The 18790-nt window shown below is 47.3% G+C and overlaps 1 protein-coding gene across 14 annotated transcripts in view; it reads left to right on the top strand.

Annotated features, from left to right (window-relative positions):
* LOC105024897 (ELKS/Rab6-interacting/CAST family member 1) overlaps positions 1-18790 on the top strand; it is a 254096-nt gene that overhangs the window by 163887 nt on the left and 71419 nt on the right. For all 14 annotated transcript variants that reach the window (XM_034287688.1, XM_029114443.2, XM_034287690.1 and 11 more), the window contains one exon: positions 15695-15842. In XM_034287688.1, the coding sequence (XP_034143579.1) occupies positions 15695-15842 (148 nt within the window). The remainder of the gene's footprint in view (positions 1-15694; positions 15843-18790) is intronic.

Genomic DNA, 18790 nt, shown 5'->3' on the forward strand with positions numbered 1-18790 from the left:
TGATCAGAGAGAGGGAGACTGAGAGGACAGAGGCAGTAAGGGAAGGATGTAATCACAGACTGAAGAACAGAAGGAATGACAGATGATGGAAATGAGGCAAAATGACTCCCGTGGGTGACAGAGATGAAACAACCGCAGCTATGAACTGTGTTGTTTAATTGCGTTTTCATGCTGGTCTTTGGAAAGGCCAAATGTACCGTAATTATCTGTTACTTAAAAATGACCAAAAAAATGCTTTCTGTCTCTCTTCCTCTCCCCATTTCCTTTGTATTCTCCAGTACTTCAGTTTGCCTCAGCACCTCAATACTGTCTCACTACTGTCTGTAAAGCAGTTATAAACATGTTATAACTGTCTGTGTTCTGTTATAGCTAGCTTCATTTGAATCAGTCATGCTCTAACTGAGGTCTGTTTCCATTTGACATTATATACCTCTGACATCATTCTTTAAGCTAGCCAGCTAGCCAGTTATAGCTAGACAGATAGTTTTTTCTTGCTAGCTAACTAGCTATCTGCGTAAAAGCAGCCAGAGCCCTTGAGATAACTACCCAGCTAGCCACCTGACTGAAAGATCACTGACTAGTTTTTTCAAGTATTATACCTATTTCCCGATAGCAGGGTTGTTATTGTTTGACATGGCAGGCAGTATTTGAGGGATGTTTTTAGAAAAAAAGGTAGTTCATGTTGCATATTGCCCTGTGCTGTGGGTAGTGCTTGGTTTTTCTACAGGCTGGGGAATGGCGGTGATGCTAACAAGGCTAATCCCTGAGAGCCAATCTGACTCATTAGCAGGAGCAGGCACTGTTAGACCTCAGTGCTCTCAGTGTCGAGCAACATGAAAGTGACAATAATTGATAATAAAAATTTAGTAAACTCAATTTTGCGAATTAACGGCACTTAAATGGCAACTCTACTGTGAACTAAATGTTAATGTAAAGTTTGTCTTTCTTGGAGCACTACGTGTGTAACCTCTACAACAGGCAAATAGAAGGAAAACCAAACCCTTCCTTTGTCCACTTTGCTTTTCATGTCTTTTGACCAATGTTGGTGTTGGTAATCCGCTCTCACATGAGACGAGACAGAGAGAGGGATGAAGAGAGTGAAAAGGAGGGAACAGAGAGAGGATAGAGGGAGGAGGAGAGAGGGATGAGAGAGAGAGAGAGAGAGAGAGCAATAACATAATAAAAGCCAGGGTCCTGCAGGTACAGTACAGTAACAAGGTACTTTGAACCTCAGATCGATGGCTTCTCCTTTAGTCTCCCTCTCCAAGGTTCCCTTCCAAACAAAGAGATTTTCAAAGTTAGAAAACATCAAAGCGTGGCCCCTAGCCTGCCCCCCGCCCCCGAACCCAACCTCATTGCCCAGTTCTTTCTCTCTATCTCGCTCTCTCCATCCCTCCCTAGTGATTTTAGCGGGGCTGTTTTTTACGGAGTGTTTCACAGAGTGTTTCACAGATTATGTCACATTGCTTCACAGAGTTTCACAGATTGTTTCACAGATTGTTTCACAGTGCTACACAGACAGTTTCACAGATTGTTACCCTGAGAGTTTTTCAGTTTCTTTCATAGTGTTTTACAGAGTGTTTCACAGAGTGTTTCACAGAGTGTTTCACAGAGAGTTTCAGTGTTCACACATGCGCATGTATTACTATACTTGTGAGGACCAGTCACCCATGCTAGATCATGATTAATGATGGATTTTTTCCCAATTGGGTTTAAGGTTACGTTTATGATCAGGTTTTAGTGTTAGATTTAGTGTCAGGATTAAGGTTAGGAGTAAGTTTGTGATCAGGTTTTAGTGTTAGATTTAGGGTCAAGGTTAGGGTTATGGGTTAAAGAAAATAGGATTTTTAATGGAAATACATTTTGGTCCCAAAAATGTCCTCACAAGTATGGGAAAACACGTGTGTGTGTCCGTGTGGGTGTGTGTGTGTGGCAATAGACAGAGAGAGTGTTCCTGTCAGATGAGAAACAGGCCCTGGGGTTGAGTTAGACTATAAAGAGGCCCTGAGCCCCTCTCTCTGCAGAGGGTTAGATATATGGCCTACCGGGGCCCCTCAAGACCCCCTCACACACACACACACACCCACACACACACATACAGACAGACAGACAGATAGACAGACAGACGCTCAGCCCTTTGGGACATGGGGATTAAGAGGGGCTGAAATGTGTGTGGGTCGTAGTGTGTGAGTGAGCAGGGGGTGTACGCCCCCCAGCATCTTAGACCACACACACACACACACACACACACACAATCACACACAAACACACTCACACTCTGAGGTAATGGGAATGGCTCTTCCCTGAAGTACTGTGTGTAGACAGGTGTGTGAGGGTGTATTTGGAGAGTTTAAGTTCCAGGTTTTGGAACGACCGTCATGTTGTTGGATTCATTAAAAAACATTAGAGTCATTTAAATATACACCAGGGGCGCCTCTCACTCTTTGAGTACATATGGTGTATTTCGTCGCTATGTTCTCTATCATTACACCAGGTAAAACCCTGGCTGTGTGTGAATGTACATAGCACATGAAGCCGATTCTGAATGTGATGCCCTATGAAATTGAAACAGAGCATTTAAATGAAGATGTTCATACCTGTTGGCCAATTTCTCTAAACATATTAACAGAGTATTGTTGCTCTATTTAATGTTGTGGACTAACAATCCATGTCCCCGTGTTGGGAAATTAATAATTGGTCTTGTTTTGATACGGTATTTTTGTTTTACTGTCGAGCTCTTAAAAGTAGTTCCACTGACTTTTATTAGCGCTGTGATTGCCTTCAGTCATATACAGTTTATTTTAGGATTTTTATTTTTACATCAGCAATTGTCAAAAAGTGCTCATACACACAGCCTGAAACCCCAAAGAGCAAGCAACAACAACGGATGCACAGTGGCTAGGTGAAACTACCTAGTAGATTTAGAACTTAGACAGGAACCCAGAAAAATTCAAGGGAGCCTCCAATAGAATAGCATGTAATCTTCTACGCTTCTAGGGTTTGTGAATTCCAATTCTTACCTGCCAGCCTGCATTGCTGGAAGAGTTGAATATTGAACTGTCTTTCAGTGGCTCCTGCACAGCATTTGGAAGGATCTTTAGGAGTGTCATTCTTGTATTGATTTAACAGGGTCCAGGCAGACTCACTGACATCAGTATTGGTTTTATCTGCATCGAGTCTTGTGTGTGTGTGTGTTTATGTGTGTGTGTGTGTGTGTGTGCTCCTGTCAGCCATCTGTCAGTGTGCCTGTGACCTGGGATTCAAAGGGTCATTCAATTTCTATGGGTCAGCCACCCTCGGGACCCTTTGGATCTGTGCAGTCCAGAGGACCTTGACAAATGAATGTTTGTGTCCTTTCCTTACTGATCAGGCACCATCTCTCTGTCCTGTCTGTCTGTTATCCTCTTCTTCTCTTCTCTCTTGAAACTGTTCACCCAACATACACCACTTGGGACTTTTCTCTCTCAGTTGTTGAGTTCCAGGTGGGAACTAGCAGTTTATTGCAGAGTTGGTGCACTTTCCATCCAAAAAATTGGATGGAAAGTGAGTTGCACTTCCACCAGTGCACCCAGACCTACAATAATGTAAAAACAAGTCAGACATTGATAAGCCCTAAACACTGTGGAGCCCAGTGGGGACCAATTTTATCTCTTTATATTCCTATTTCCATTCATACTTCAAGTATTTGCACATTGTTTCAGCACTGTGAATAGCTAATAATATAACATTTACTGTACATGTCTTTTATCCCCCGAAGCTTTATTGAGGGTTATCTCATTTCACTTTTGCTAATTATTACTTTTTACTTTTTTTAGCAATCTATTTCTATTGCTTTGCCAACATAAACATGGTGTTTTCCATGCAGAGATGGAGAGAGAGAGAGAGAGAGACAGAGAGAGAGAGAGGCAGAATGAGACAGAGAGAGAGAGGCAGAATGAGACAGAGACAGAATGAGACAGAGAGAGAGAGACAGAATGAGACAGAGACAGAGAGACATAATGAGACAGAATGAGACAGAGACAGAGAGACATAATGAGACAGAGAGAGAGAGACAGAATGAGACAGAGAGAGAGAGACAGAATGAGACAGAGACAGAGAGACATAATGAGACAGAGAGAGAGAGACATAATGAGACAGAGAGAGAGAGACATAATGAGACAGAGAGAGAGAGACAGAATGAGACAGAGACAGAGAGACATAATGAGACAGAGAGAGAGAGACAGAATGAGACAGAGACAGAGAGACATAATGAGACAGAGAGAGAGAGACAGAATGAGACATAGACAGAGAGACATAATGAGACAGAGAGAGAGAGGCATAATGAGACAGAGACAGAGAGGCAGAATCCTGCAGGACAGTTATGCCTATCGGGTTGGAGAAGTGTGTGTGTGTGACATGCAGGTGATTAGCAGACATTACATACTTGAAGGGGAGGGTGGGGGACGAGACTCATTAATCTCTGTCTGTCAGCTTCTTTCCATCCATCCCTCCATCATCCATTTCCTCTTTGCACCCTCAGTTTGTCAGGCACTTGTGTGTGTGTTTTTGTGTGTATGTGTGTGTGTATTTGTGTGTGTGTGTGTGTGTGTGTGTGTGTTTTTGGGACCTGCTGGGCTTCAGCTATTTCAGTTTTTTTCTTTCTGACCCCTCGGTTCAATACTCTTCATCTCTTCTCTTCCCTCCATCATCTGTAAATGTCCACCCCTCTGCCTCTCTCTCTCTCTCTCTCTCTCTCTCTACCTCTGTTTCTCTTTCTTCCTCTTTTCTTTCTATCCCTCGCCCTCTCCTTCTGCCTCTTTCTCTAACTTTGTCTCCTCCCCTTCTCCCTCTGTCTTTCTCCCCCTTTTCTCCCATCCCTCTCCGCACCTTTTTCCCTTCTCCCTACATCATTAGGGGTTGGAGGGATGTATGGTCTCTGAAACCTCCTCCCCCCCCTCCCCACCTCCTTCTTTGGGTGTAAAGCTGCCAGTTAACAGAGAATCTGTTGAGTGGACTGTGCATTAATAAAACCTCCTGGAATAAGAGTGGAGACCAATTAAAGAAGTAAATGAGCCCCAGAAAGGCAAATAATACAGTTGTAAAGTCTGGTTATAGGGTCTGGCTGTGTCCAGAGTCACTATACACCAGGCCAGACTCTTAAAGGAGGCAGAGAGACAGAGAGAGAATGTGTGTGTGTGCGTGTGTGTTTAGGGACTTTTATGGGTGTCTGTGACAGTTTTGCTGCCATTGACTATGCAAACAAACTATAAATTTATCTCTGGGTTCTGCACGGTACGACTTCCTGGAGTGGTTGGTCCAGCCGGGCACCGTGGATGGTTGAGACCGTTTTTAAACCACCTGGGGAAAAAAGTGGCTCCGTGGTGCAGAAATAGGCTACGTGTTTACAGATTGGTCCTGTCAGCCCAACAGCGATCACCAACTGACAGCTGGTCAGGACGAGACAGGGCCAGTTCTACTGGAACACGTCCGCGTCGTCCGGTTTTCGTTCCCGACTTAAGAGTCCTGGTAATCACAGGAAGAACAGCGATGGCGGGCAGCGTCCTGGAATGTTTCCTTTGGCCCGGCTCCCGTCGTATCGGACTTCCTCTGTATCTGCATGGAGCCAGAGGTATGCAGATAACCCACCCATAAGCTTCAAGTACACCTGGGTTCAAGTACTACTTCAAATACGGTCCAACCTGGCACTCCATCGAGTTTACCTGGCATTCGACTGACCAATAGGACGTCCCAGAATCAGTCCTGACATCCCCTCGGGTTCTCCGGCGTAGGCCACGGCCGACGCGTTGAGTACTCGATGTGTTTGAAGGGTTACAAACGGTGTTTGAACCCGGGCATTTATCCGACTCTATGTATTGGCCGCGTGGCTCCGTGTATTTATACTGCGTGGTGGGATATCTGGACAGTGCTCCCCCCATAAGTCCCCAGGGAGAGGACGCGTGAGTGGGACATGATTCTGAGGGCTCTGAGCCTGGCCATTAGCTCCAGAGATAAGAGTGGGCTGTTTGAAGCCCTGGCCCCTGAGGACGTTATCGGGTTGAGGAGCGGGCCTTCTCAGCGTGGGCCGGGGGTCTGAAAGGCCGGCCCCGCGCTCGGCGTGCCTCCCCAATGGTCCCGTGGTTCCCACATTTAGTGCACTGTCCTTGACCAGACCCCTACTGCATGTGTGTGTGTCCACAGTAGTTGAGTAAATGATGGGGTCAGTGGGGAAATAAGGGGGTCATTTGGGACACCTGCCGGGGGGAGGAGCTGGGCTGTCTGGACAGTGTCGTAGCCGTCACCATGGTGTTCACATAATGTTGTACATCGGCTAGTTGGAAAATTCCTCATGTCGTCCTGTCCTGTGGATGCTGGACAGCCCCCCCAGAGGTCCTAAGTGTAGGGATGGAAGGAGCTGGACAGCCCCCCCAGAGGTCCTGAGTGGAGGGATGGAAGGAGCTGGAGAAGGAGAGAGAGAACAGAGAGACAATAGAGAGACAGGAAAAAAGCCTTCATCACTCTGCAGCACGATGTGGTGTGTTCTTTATCTGTCATCAGTGTGTGTGTGTGTGTGTGTGTGTGTGTGTGTGTTTGTGTGTGTGTGGTTGTGGCTCTGTTGAGGATTACAGCTGTCTGTTTGGGCTCTCATCCACTTCAATCTGACAGAGCTCAGAACACACACACACACATACACTGATGTACACTGCAAGACACACATGATGACCTAAACATAGACACACACACACACACACACACACAGCTCTAAGGAGTGCTGACCACCTCGGTGTTGCAGGATGGTGTTCAAAGGCTGTGACAGACCCCCAGAGACCCTCCTCCCCCCTCCTCCCCCCTCGCTTCCCTTGTCTGACAGAACCCTTTAATTAACACTCGCAGAAAGAGAAGGGGGGAGACATGGGGAAGGGGAGGGGAGACAGAAGGGGAGAGGACAAGGGAGAGGAGAAGATATGAGAGGGGACAGAGGAGGGGAGAGGAGATGGGAGGGGACGGGGGAGGGTGACGGCAGGGGACAGAGGACAAGGGAGAATAGGAGACATGGGCGGGGGCTGGGGTGGGGAGAGGAGAGGAAACGGGAGGGGAAAGAGGACAAGGGATAGGAAAAGATGTGGGAGGAGACAAGCCCTAGAGGGCACTGTCACAGATATTATGTTACCTCAGAGACAACCTGCCCCGGCTGGCTTTGAACACATTGTTTGGTCTGCTAAACCAACTGCTAGTGTGTGTGTGTGTGTGTGTGTGTGTGGGGGGGGGGGGGGGTGATCACCCATCTGGGAGTGAGGGGTGGAGAGAAATGATCACCTATTTGGGAAAAGAGGAGGGAAAATGCATTAGTTACAAGGAGAGAAGTCAATGTGCGGCATAGAATGAGAGGACAGCCCACAAAATGAAGTGGAAACTGAGCTGCACTTCCTAAGAAATGTATGGCCACATTTGGGACTGATGGAAGCCTGGCTTTTTCTACTCAGCAAGGCCCATATTTCCACTAGTGATGCACAAACATTCTGCAATATTTCCTTAATACTCCCTTGGTGTTAAAACTCCCTCCTCCATGTTGGGCCCTCTCCTCACTGCTATAAACACCACGAGAGCAGTCTGCCTGCAGAGACTGGAAGCCAGATACACACACACACACACACACAAGCAAGGCCCATGTCACATACACCAGTATGTATGTGTGGGCGCAAACCAAGGTCAGGTGCTATAAATCCTACAGTAGGTATACCTCAGTTAGTTGAAACTGCATGTGGTCTAAAGCAGACATGACCAAACAAGAGTAATGTAGCTACACACACACACACATACATACACACACACACACACACACAGACAGACATTTTCGTTTCTCTCTGTCTAGATCTTGAAGACCCATGAGACACCGAGAGACAATGGGAAAGATAGAGAGAGGGAGATTGAGATAGATGCAGTGGGAGAGAGAGAGCTAGAGAAAGAGAGGGAGAGAGAAAAGGAGAGTGGGAGAGAAAAGGGGAGAGGGAGAGGAGAGAGGGAGAGGAGGGGGCAGAGTAATGGTTTTCTGCTCAGTTAGGAAAGGCCCTCGTAATTAAGCCTTTATTAAGCCTTAATTGAGCCTTTTATTGTGAAGTGTATTCAGTATTCTGTGCATGTGACCAGTGTGATGTTATTTGATACATACGCTCCAGTGTGGGCGCCAACATATACACCCGCCAGACTGCTGCCAGACTGGCATGTAGCCTTAAAAACAAGTGGCGCAGTCGTTAGCAGCCCTTACCGGTCACTCACCCAGAGACGTCCACTGTCCAGGTCTGATCATGCCAACGGGACCATGCCAACGGGACCATGCCAACGGGACGGACTTATGAAATGATTGTAGAGTGAGGAGAGGGTAAAAGATAGAGAGGGGGAGAGAGAGCGAGAGTGAGAAAAGAGAGAACAAGAGTCGAAGATGATCAAAACGAAGGAGATTCTACAGCCACAGTGTCAAAACTGGCTAACTGATGAGCGTTTTGGTCTTAAGTTAAAGTTTGTGTTGGGATTCCTTAGAAACCAACCTAGTAGCCAACTCTGAGTTTCCGTGTGAAATATATTTGACCTGGAGTTGGTCCAGTCCAAACTGCAGCCTTCGATGTACTGCTACCCCACGGGTTTCAATCTGACCTACTGCTCTTTCAGCAAAACCCCTCTTCTGTATCGTTCCCAAACCTTCCGGTCAAAATAAAATGCCGTGAAATAAATGTTTTTATTATGGATGGTAAAATCTCTGGATCATCACTTTGAGCGGACCTGCTGACGGACAGGAAGTGACTGTGTCTGTGGTTTACAGCTTCATATCTCCCCCCAGCAGAGGTAGAATACCTTACTTTAGTGAGAGACCTCTGCAAGGACATCTGTAGATCAAATCCTTAGACACAGGAGCCAAATGACTAACTAACATACACACACACACACACACACAGAGATAGATAGACACAGATAGATATACACTTGTGCATATGTTCTGTCTTCTCTGTGCACCATTCAGATGGAGTTAAATACCATTGTACCACAGTCATGGTATATGTAGTTCATTAAGCACACCATGGTATATTAGCTCATGAAGCTTGTTTGGCATATGTAGTTCATAATCATGCTATATGTAGTTTGTAAAGCCCATCATGGTATATGTAGTTCATAAAGCTCACCATGGCATATGTAGTTCATAATCATGCTATATGTAGTTCGTAAAGCCCATCATGGTATATGTAGTTCATAAAGCTCACCATGGCATATGTAGTTCATTGTCATGGTTTATGTAGTTCATAAAGGCCATCATGGTTTATATAGTTCATAAAGCTCACCGTGGTATATGTAGTCCATTAAGTAGTTTGTCAGTAGAATATCTGGCAGTTGTGCTATAAAACCACTACATAAAACAATAATTTATTCCAGCATCTCTGGCCTCTCTATCTCGCTCTCTCATTCTCTCGTGTCCTGGCTGGACAATATGTGTTTCCCCAGCAGCGAGGGGAAACGGCACATTTTACTACTCGTTCTGCTTTCTATAAAGACCGAGTGAGCGAGCCAGCTTCACACGGCCAGTATTTGAAATGATGTAGAGATGGAGGTGCTTAAATTATGAACGGGTATGGTATAGTTTAGGGAGACATGTTGCGAAAAGGATGATGGGGACATTTAGCTGAAAGGTTGAAAGGGTGTTTTTACAGGGACATGTTGCAGAATGGTTGACAGGGTGTTTTTACAGGGACATGTTGTAGAAAGGTTGAGAGGGTGTGTTTACTGGGACATGTTGCAGAAAGGTTGACAGGGTGTTTTTACGGGGACATGTTGCAGAAAGGTTGAGAGGGTGTTTTTACAGGGACATGTTGCAGAAAGGTTGAGAGGGTGTGTTTATTGGGACATGTTGCAGAAAGGTTGACAGGGTGTTTTTACGGGGACATGTTGCAGAAAGGTTGAGAGGGTGTTTTTACAGGGACATGTTGCAGAAAGGTTGAGAGGGTGTGTTTATTGGGACATGTTGCAGAGAGGTTGACAGGGTGTTTTTACGGGGACATGTTGTAGAAAGGTTGAGAGGGTGTGTTTATTGGCACATGTTGCAGAAAGGTTGACAGGGTGTTTTTACAGGGACATGTTGCAGAATGGTTGACAGGGTGTTTTTACAGGGACATGTTGCAGAAAGGTTGACTGGGTGTTTTTACGGGGACATGTTGTAGAAAGGTTGAAAGGGTGTGTTTATTGGGACATGTTGCAGAAAGGTTGACAGGGTGTTTTTATGGGGACATGTATGTTGAGGAATATATCAGAGTTGGTTTATGGGGATGTATGTTGTATGTATGTTGTAGGTCAGGGTGGATGTTGTGTGTATGTTGTAGGTCAGGGTGGATGTTGTGTGTATGTTGTAGGTCAGGGTGGATGTTGTATGTATGTTGTAGGTCAGGGTGGATGTTGTATGTATGTTGTAGGTCAGGGTGGATGTTGTATGTATGTTGTAGGTCAGGGTGGATGTTGTGTGTATGTTGTAGCTCAGGGTGGATGTTGTATGTATGTTGTAGGTCAGGGTGGATGTTGTATGTATGTTGTAGGTCAGGGTGGATGTTGTATGTATGTTGTAGGTCAGGGTGGATGTTGTATATTTGGGGGGAAGAATATTGAGGGCCAGAGTGGGTTTTGAGGGACTTCGCTGTGACCCTTTGTTTTTCTCTTTGCTTCTCTCGCCTGGTGTTCTCTCAAAAATATGGTAGCTATGGTAACATGATAACCCACTGCTCGGTCAGTTTGGTTGTCTGCAGATTCCAAAGTGCTTCACGAGTCAAACCACATCTCTGCTTTCATTTAACACATCACCCCCACCCCACACACATTCTGTGACAGGCTATCATCACAGTAACAGAATCAGTGTGATATCTCCGGTCTGTCTTTCCTCCACGTCCTCCTCCTACCCTGGAAGATGTACCATTCCTGGAATCTTGAAAAACTTTGTGGAACACACACAGACACACACTCACACACATACACACACAGACACACAGACACACACACACACACACAGACACACAGACACACATTCACACACTGACACACACACAGACACACTGTGGGTGTCCTGCCCTACTTCCGCGGTGGCTTGGCGTAGCTGGGATGGGGTTTGGGAGTGACGCCATCGCCCAATTCCGTAAATGTGTCACCTTCCCATCTTCCCTCCTCCCTTAGAGCATGTCACTAATTTGGGGCAAGAGAGGAGAGGAGGGAAGAAAAAGAGGAAGGGAGAGGAGAGAGGAGGAGACACAGGAAGAGAGAAGAGAGAGGAGGAGACACTGGAAGGGAGAGGAGGAGACACAGGAAGGGAGAGGAGAGAGGAGGAGACACAGGAAGGGAGAGGAGGAGACACAGGAAGGGAGAGGAGGAGACACAGGAAGGGAGAGGAGAGAGGAGGAGACACTGGAAGGGAGAGGAGAGAGGAGGAGACACTGGAAGGGAGAGGAGAGAGGAGGAGACACTGGAAGGGAGAGGAGAGAGGAGGAGACACAGGAAGGGAGAGGAGAGAGGAGGAGACACAGGAAGGGAGAGGAGAGAGGAGGAGACACGGGAAGGGAGAGGAGAGAGGAGGAGACACTGGAAGGGAGAGGAGAGAGTGACAACTGACAGGAGTTAGAGAAACACCAGACGATTTGCTGTTCTTTTTCTCCCAGGAAAAGAAGACAAGATGGGAATGATACACGCATGAAAAGAGAGTGGGGAGAGAGTGTGTGTGTGTGCAGAGAACGAACAGTGTCAAGAAAGGAGAGTGTGTGTGCAGAGAACGAACAGTGTCAAGAATGGAGAGTGTGTGTGCAGAGAACAAACAGTGTCAAGAAAGGAGAGTGTGTGTGCAGAGAACGAACAGTGTCAAGAAAGGAGAGAGTGTGTGTGCAGAGAACGAACAGTGTCAAGAAAGGAGAGTGTGTGAGCAGAGAACGAACAGTGTCAAGAAAGGAGAGTGTGTGTGCAGAGAAAGAACAGTGTCAAGAATGGAGAGTGTGTGTGCAGAGAAAGAACAGTGTCAAGAATGGAGAGTGTGTGTGCAGAGAAAGAACAGTGTCAAGAAAGGAGAGTGTGTGTGCAGAGAACGAACAGTGTCAAGAATGGAGAGTGTGTGTGCAGAGAAAGAACAGTGTCAAGAATGGAGAGTGAGGTTTGGAGAAACAAAGTAAGAGAGAATGGAGGGGCACTCATTCTAATATGCATCTATTTATTTTCACTATTTTCCCTGGTGCCCATTTGCACAATTTTACAACAGTGTACAACGCCTATAAGCTAACATTTGAAATGGGAGAGAGTGTGTGAAGCTGGGAGGGATGAAGGGAACCCAGAAGGTTGAGAAGGAAGGAGAAAAGGAGAGTGACGGACTGAGACAGGGAAGGAGACATATGTTGACATATCTAGCCAATCCTTACCTGTCCAGGGAATGTCCTGGCTAATGAAAGGCCTAGATGGTAAATGTGCTCGCCAAATGTTGGCCTTTGGTTTGTACTTCAGTTTCCTGTTTAAATAATGTCCGATCAATAACTCAAGATGACTTAAAAAGAGGAACGTTTCCTAAATAATGTGTAATATTTTCGCAAAATAATGTTTTTTGTCATGTTTTAACTTTTTTTTTTGGTGTTTCAATGTCAAAAAGAATTGTGTGATACATTATTAGTAAACCCTGATGTGTTGGCTTTCAATCAAGGTTGCCCCCCCCCACTTCTCATTTCCCCAATGTTCCTCTCCCACACCGCCCCACACCTCTCCTCTCCACACCTCTCCAACTCTCCTCTCTCCCTTTCTGTTTCTCCTTCCCACCTAAATCATTTCCTGTGGTTGTGGGGGAGACAGTTATTCTCGCTCAGCTGCCCTCCATGGCTTGATCAATGTGTGTGTTCTTAATGAACGCATGTGAGGTTCTCTTATCTCGTTTGATGGTCCCGACCGCTGAAATCAAAGAGGTCAGGGATTTGGTCTTACCACGCTGAATAAACAGGAGTGTGTGCGTGGGGGAATGTTTAGGAGTATGAGAATGGCCGCTCTGTGTGGTCAAATGTGTGTGTGCGTGCATGAATTTGTGTGTTGGCATGTGTGCGGCCTTGTGCCGGCCTGCGTTTTTAGGGCGGTTGTGCTGGTTTGCTGCAGTGTGGGGCGACCTGGAGCCACCGAGCCCAGTTACGCCCCCTGACCCTGCCTGCTTCCCAAATCACACTGTGTAGCACACTGGTTTGGACTGGGCAGTGGGCGGGGTTTTGGGTTCCATGTGGGAGCCTGGGAGGGACTGGAACCAGGAAGTGTAGCAGCTTGTCCCGTTTTGGTGCATTTCTCTGCTGTGTCAAGAAATAAACTGATAGATGGAACTCAATACTGAGTGAGGGTTTTTGTAAATCTGTCAAGATGTGTGCGTGTGCGCGTGCGTGCGTGTGTGTGCGCGTGTGCAGACATGAAGGGCTTCCCTAGCGATCAGATGTCACTGTTTTTGGACAGATTTGGGTCATAGGATTCTTCAGTGTCCTAAATGTGTTTGCAGACGCTATTTGACTGCTTTAGAGAGACTGAAAAAGACAGTGAGGGGGGAGGGGGCATGAGTGGGAAAGAAACAGAAAGAAACAGAAAGACTGAGGGGGATATCTAGCTCAGCACACACAGCTGTCATCGCCCTCTTCCTCTCTATGGCTGACTCTTTTTCCATCTTTCTGCCACTCCCTCCCTTTCTCTCTTTCTCTCCATGTCTCTTTCCATCTCTCGCTCTCTCCCTGTCTCTCCCTGCATGTCTGAATACATTCTGGAAGTCAATGAGTTTATATCCGAGCTGCGCAGGTTAACGTTTCTTTGGCCGTGATACTGATGTCCGAGAGAGCATGAAAAGTGTCGCTATGCCCCCCACCCTGGTCTTCCCTCCTGTGCCGTGAGTCTGCGTGGCATTACAGTGGTCAGGCGTAAGTCAAGTGGACTTTGATCAGGTGTTCTCTTGAGTGAAGTCCAATATCCTCCACGTCCGAGTCTGTGAGTCAACTGAGCGTGAAGTGAAGGGGACCGGATTTAATTTGGAATTCAAACGCAGACTGATGTAACTGACATTATACTTGATTAAAGTGAGCAGCTGATGTACTCCCTCACCCCTACTCCCTCACCACTACTCCCTACCCCCTACTCCCTCACCCCTACTCCCTCACCCATTACTCCCTACTCCCTCACCCCTTACTTCCTACCTCCTACTCCCTCACCCCTTACTCCCTCCCCCCTTACTCCCTCACCCCTTACTCCCTCCCCCCTTACTGCCTCACCCCTAACTCCCTACCCCCTACTCCCTGTCACCTACCTCCTACGCTCTTCTTCAGTCCAAGGTCAACAGGCAGTAAGGCCCAGATGGGAGCACACCCTTAAACTCACACACCACATATTCACACACTACACACACCCCTCACGCTGCACACACAATCACACGCCACACACTCACTCACACACCCCAGACAAATGGACAGACACTTACACAACACACAAACAGACACACAACAAACAGACACACTCTTACCCACCGCACACAAGCAGAAACACACATGTGCAAACAGAGATGCATGCACATACAGACCCACAAACACACAGACACACAAACATACAGACCCACAAACACACAGACACACACCGCATTAGGCATCAATAGCAGCATTGACTTGCTGACACTAAGTCAAACACGGCGACTGAGGTTTTCAGCGTTTGATCAAGGACGGGGGTTTCCAGAAACAGCTCAGTTGGAAATAATAATAATATTACAGTCAATAAACTTGTCTGGTTAGAATATATTTCCTGTAACATGTGGCTGTTAGTAGTGTTTCTATTGGCTGAGGGACACTGCAGGACACTTCTCCAACAGGGACGAGGTCAAATCCATTTAAATTCCAGTCAGTTTGGAAATACACTAAAAGTTCAGTTATCGTCAAAGCTTTTCAGTAAGGACAATTTGGTAAAGTTTTCTTAAAAAAGAATTGATCCCAACCATGATCTAACAAACTTATAGTCTTGTGAAAATGTTGAAAAGTGGTCTTTTTTTTTTTACATAATTGGAAACATGGATTGAGCTACACTCCAACCACATTGTTTGATTACGGTAACCCAAGTGAACAAATCTTTTTTTTTTTTACCCTGAACGATTTATTAAATTTAAATAAATATAAATCTTATTTCCTTTTGCGGGAAAGGTTAGTACACTCCAACATTTACAGTGACATATAATGGCTAAAATTAGAATCAGGTCCACTAACACAGGTGCAAATGATCAGAAAATCTGCAAAAAATATTTTTAATAATCATTTAGTTGTTGGTAAAATTTAGACAGAAGTGATATATTTTAGTCAACAACTGTCTTGGGCTTTTTTGCACCCCTGTCTTGGGCTTTTTTGCACCACTGTCTTGGGTTTTTTTGCACCCCTGTCTTGGGTTTTTTTGCACCCCTGTCCTGGGCTTTTTCGCACCACTGTCTTGGGCTTTATTGCACCACTGTCTTGGGCTTTTTCGCATGACTCTATATTGAGTTAGAGTAAACTTTTCCAGACTCGCTGATCTCTAAAGGAAATTGTTTATCTGCTATCTAATTGTCTCTCTACACATCTCCTTACATTAATGTTACGCTGAATTGGCCTTGGCTAGCTTTTACGTATTTCTGCTCCATGTACATCTCACTGGCCGAATCCTAAGTTTGCATTGCAATGTGTGTCCTCGACAGACAGGAGGCGCTGTTAGCTGCCATCAGCGAGAAGGACGCAAACATCGCCCTGCTCGAGCTGTCCTCATCCAAGAAGAAGAAGACGCAGGACGAGGTGGCCATGCTGAAGAGAGAGAAGGACAGACTGGTGCAACAGCTCAAGCAGCAGGTAGGGAACCTTGACTCCCTCGTCACCTGATCTGGGCAGGATCCTCGTCACCTGACCCGGGCGGGTCCTTGTCACGTGATCCGGGCGGGTCCTTGTCACGTGACAGGGGTCTGGACCTTCACGGTGGCCTCAGAGGCCTTCGGAGGGCTACCATTATGGCGGGATGCAGTACTTTTTCTGGCGGGTGTGAAGCCAAGACGTCGGTGATGAGAATATCAACTGACAGTAATACAGGGAGTGGGAGGATTGTAACATAATTTCATCATCCGTTTTTCATTTGATCATTTGTAGAGGTTATGGTTAGGGGAGAGGAGAGGAGGAGAGCAGGAAGAGAGGAGAAAGGGGGAGAATATTGGGGTGGAAGGATAGGGTAAGTAGAAGAGGCTAACAGGGTACAGATGTGTGGCCACAGGCCCTGCCAGTGAGGGTAATTTTAGAATTATTCAGCTCCTCCCTCAGGTGCCCACAAACCATCTCTAAACACACACACACCCATCTCTAAACACACACACACCCACTCACACACACCCATCTCTAAACACACACGCACCCATCTCTAAACACACACACACCCACTCACACGCACCCATCTCTAAACACACATGCACTCACACACAAACCCATCTCTAAACATGCACAGCCATGCACTCACACACACCCATCTCTAAACACACTCAAACCATCTCTAAACACACACACACCCATCTCTAAACACGTACACACACTCTCACACAAACCCGTCTCTAAACATGCACACACACTCTCACACAAACCCGTCTAAACACGCACACACCCATCTCTAAACATGCACACACACTCTCACACAAACCCATCTCTAAACACATACACACACACACTCTCACACAAACCCATCTCTAAACACACACACACCCATCTCTAAACAAGCACACACACAAACCCTCAAAAAGCAGCATGAATATCCACATCCACTGTTCCAAATACAACCTTACCACACACACGTGTGCACAACACACACACACACACCAAAACAAACACACTAAACAAACAGCACCGGCACCACATACACACACACGTGCAACACACACACACGTACAGCACACACACACACACCTGGTGGTTTAGGGCTATGACCCGGGACCCTGACTGGACCTGGTGGTTTAGGGCTATGACCCGGGACCCTGACTGGACCTGGTAGTTTAGGGCTATGACCCGGGACCATGACTGGACCTGGTAGTTTAGGGCTATGACCCGGGACCCTGACTGGACCTGGAGGTTTAGGGCTATGACCCGGGACCCTGACTGGACCTGGTAGTTTAGGGCTATGACCCGGGACCCTGACTGGACCTGGAGGTTTAGGGCTATGACCCGGGACCCTGACTGGACCTGGTGGTTTAGGGCTATGACCCGGGACCCTGACTGGACCTGGTAGTTTAGGGCTATGACCCGGGACCATGACTGGACCTGGAGGTTTAGGGCTATGACCCGGGACCCTGACTGGACCTGGAGGTTTAGGGCTATGACCCGGGACCCTGACTGTACCTGGTAGTTTAGGGCTATGACCCGGGACCATGACTGGACCTGGAGGTTTAGGGCTATGACCCGGGACCCTGACTGGACCTGGAGGTTTAGGGCTATGACCCGGGACCCTGACTGGACCTGGTAGTTTAGGGCTATGACCCGGGACCATGACTGGACCTGGAGGTTTAGGGCTATGACCCGGGACCCTGACTGGACCTGGAGGTTTAGGGCTATGACCCGGGACCATGACTGGACCTGGAGGTTTAGGGCTATGACCCGGGACCCTGACTGGACCTGGAGGTTTAGGGCTATGACCCGGGACCCTGACTGGACCTGGTAGTTTAGGGCTATGACCCGGGACCATGACTGGACCTGGAGGTTTAGGGCTATGACCCGGGACCCTGACTGGACCTGGAGGTTTAGGGCTATGACCCGGGACCCTGACTGGACCTGGTAGTTTAGGGCTATGACCCGGGACCATGACTGGACCTGGTAGTTTAGGGCTATGACCCGGGACCCTGACTGGACCTGGTAGTTTAGGGCTATGACCGGGACCCTGACTGGACCTGGTAGTTTAGGGCTATGACCCAGGACCCTGACTGGACCTGGTAGTTTAGGGCTATGACCCAGGACCCTGACTGGACTTGGAGGTTTAGGGCTATGACCCAGGACCCTGTCTGGACCTGGAGGTTTAGGGACCCTGACTGGACCTGGACCCTGTCTGGACCTGGAGGTTTAGGGACCCTGACTGGACCTGGACCCTGACTGGACCTGGAGGTTTAGGGCTATGACCCCGGACCCTTACTGGACTTGGAGGTTTAGGGCTAAGACCCAGGACCCTGACTGGACTTGGAGTTAAGTGATATTGAGGCCTCACTCCCTATCAGATGTAGTCATGGTTACAACATTCCACAGGAAACGCTGAAAGAGAGACAGGAAGCTCTGAGGCCCCTACAGACTTTGTGTGTGTGTGTGTGTGTGTGTGTGTGTTTGTTTGTGCGTGTGTGTGTGTGTAACTTCTATCTGAGTGGGTGAGGTGGTGTTTCTATACCAGAGGAAATAAAAGCCTGTGGAGGGACATCAGAAAAACAGAGAGAAACAAGGGGACAGAGAAGGACACTAAGAAATTAGAGATGGAGAGATGGAACGGGAGGGGATCAGAAGGATTCCAGTGTCATGCTGATTAATGACTATGTGTCGTTGGCATACTCATGACTGGTCCCCAGTGGGAATCAAACCCACAACCCTGGTGTTTCAAGTGTTATGCTCTTAACGACTGACCTACGCAGGACCCCTGTCAGGCACACAGAGACATTCAGCATCTCAGTCTGGCAGGGAGGATCTTTGACTGGGCAGGTTGGGAACTGCCCTTCCAAACTCCCAGAGTGGGATGGCCACGAGGCCAGAGATGGCAGAACAGAGGGTTGTAGGTTTAAACATCGTCTGAA

Source organism: Esox lucius, chromosome 18, assembly GCF_011004845.1.
Source record: "Esox lucius isolate fEsoLuc1 chromosome 18, fEsoLuc1.pri, whole genome shotgun sequence".
Lineage (NCBI taxonomy): Eukaryota > Metazoa > Chordata > Actinopteri > Esociformes > Esocidae > Esox > Esox lucius.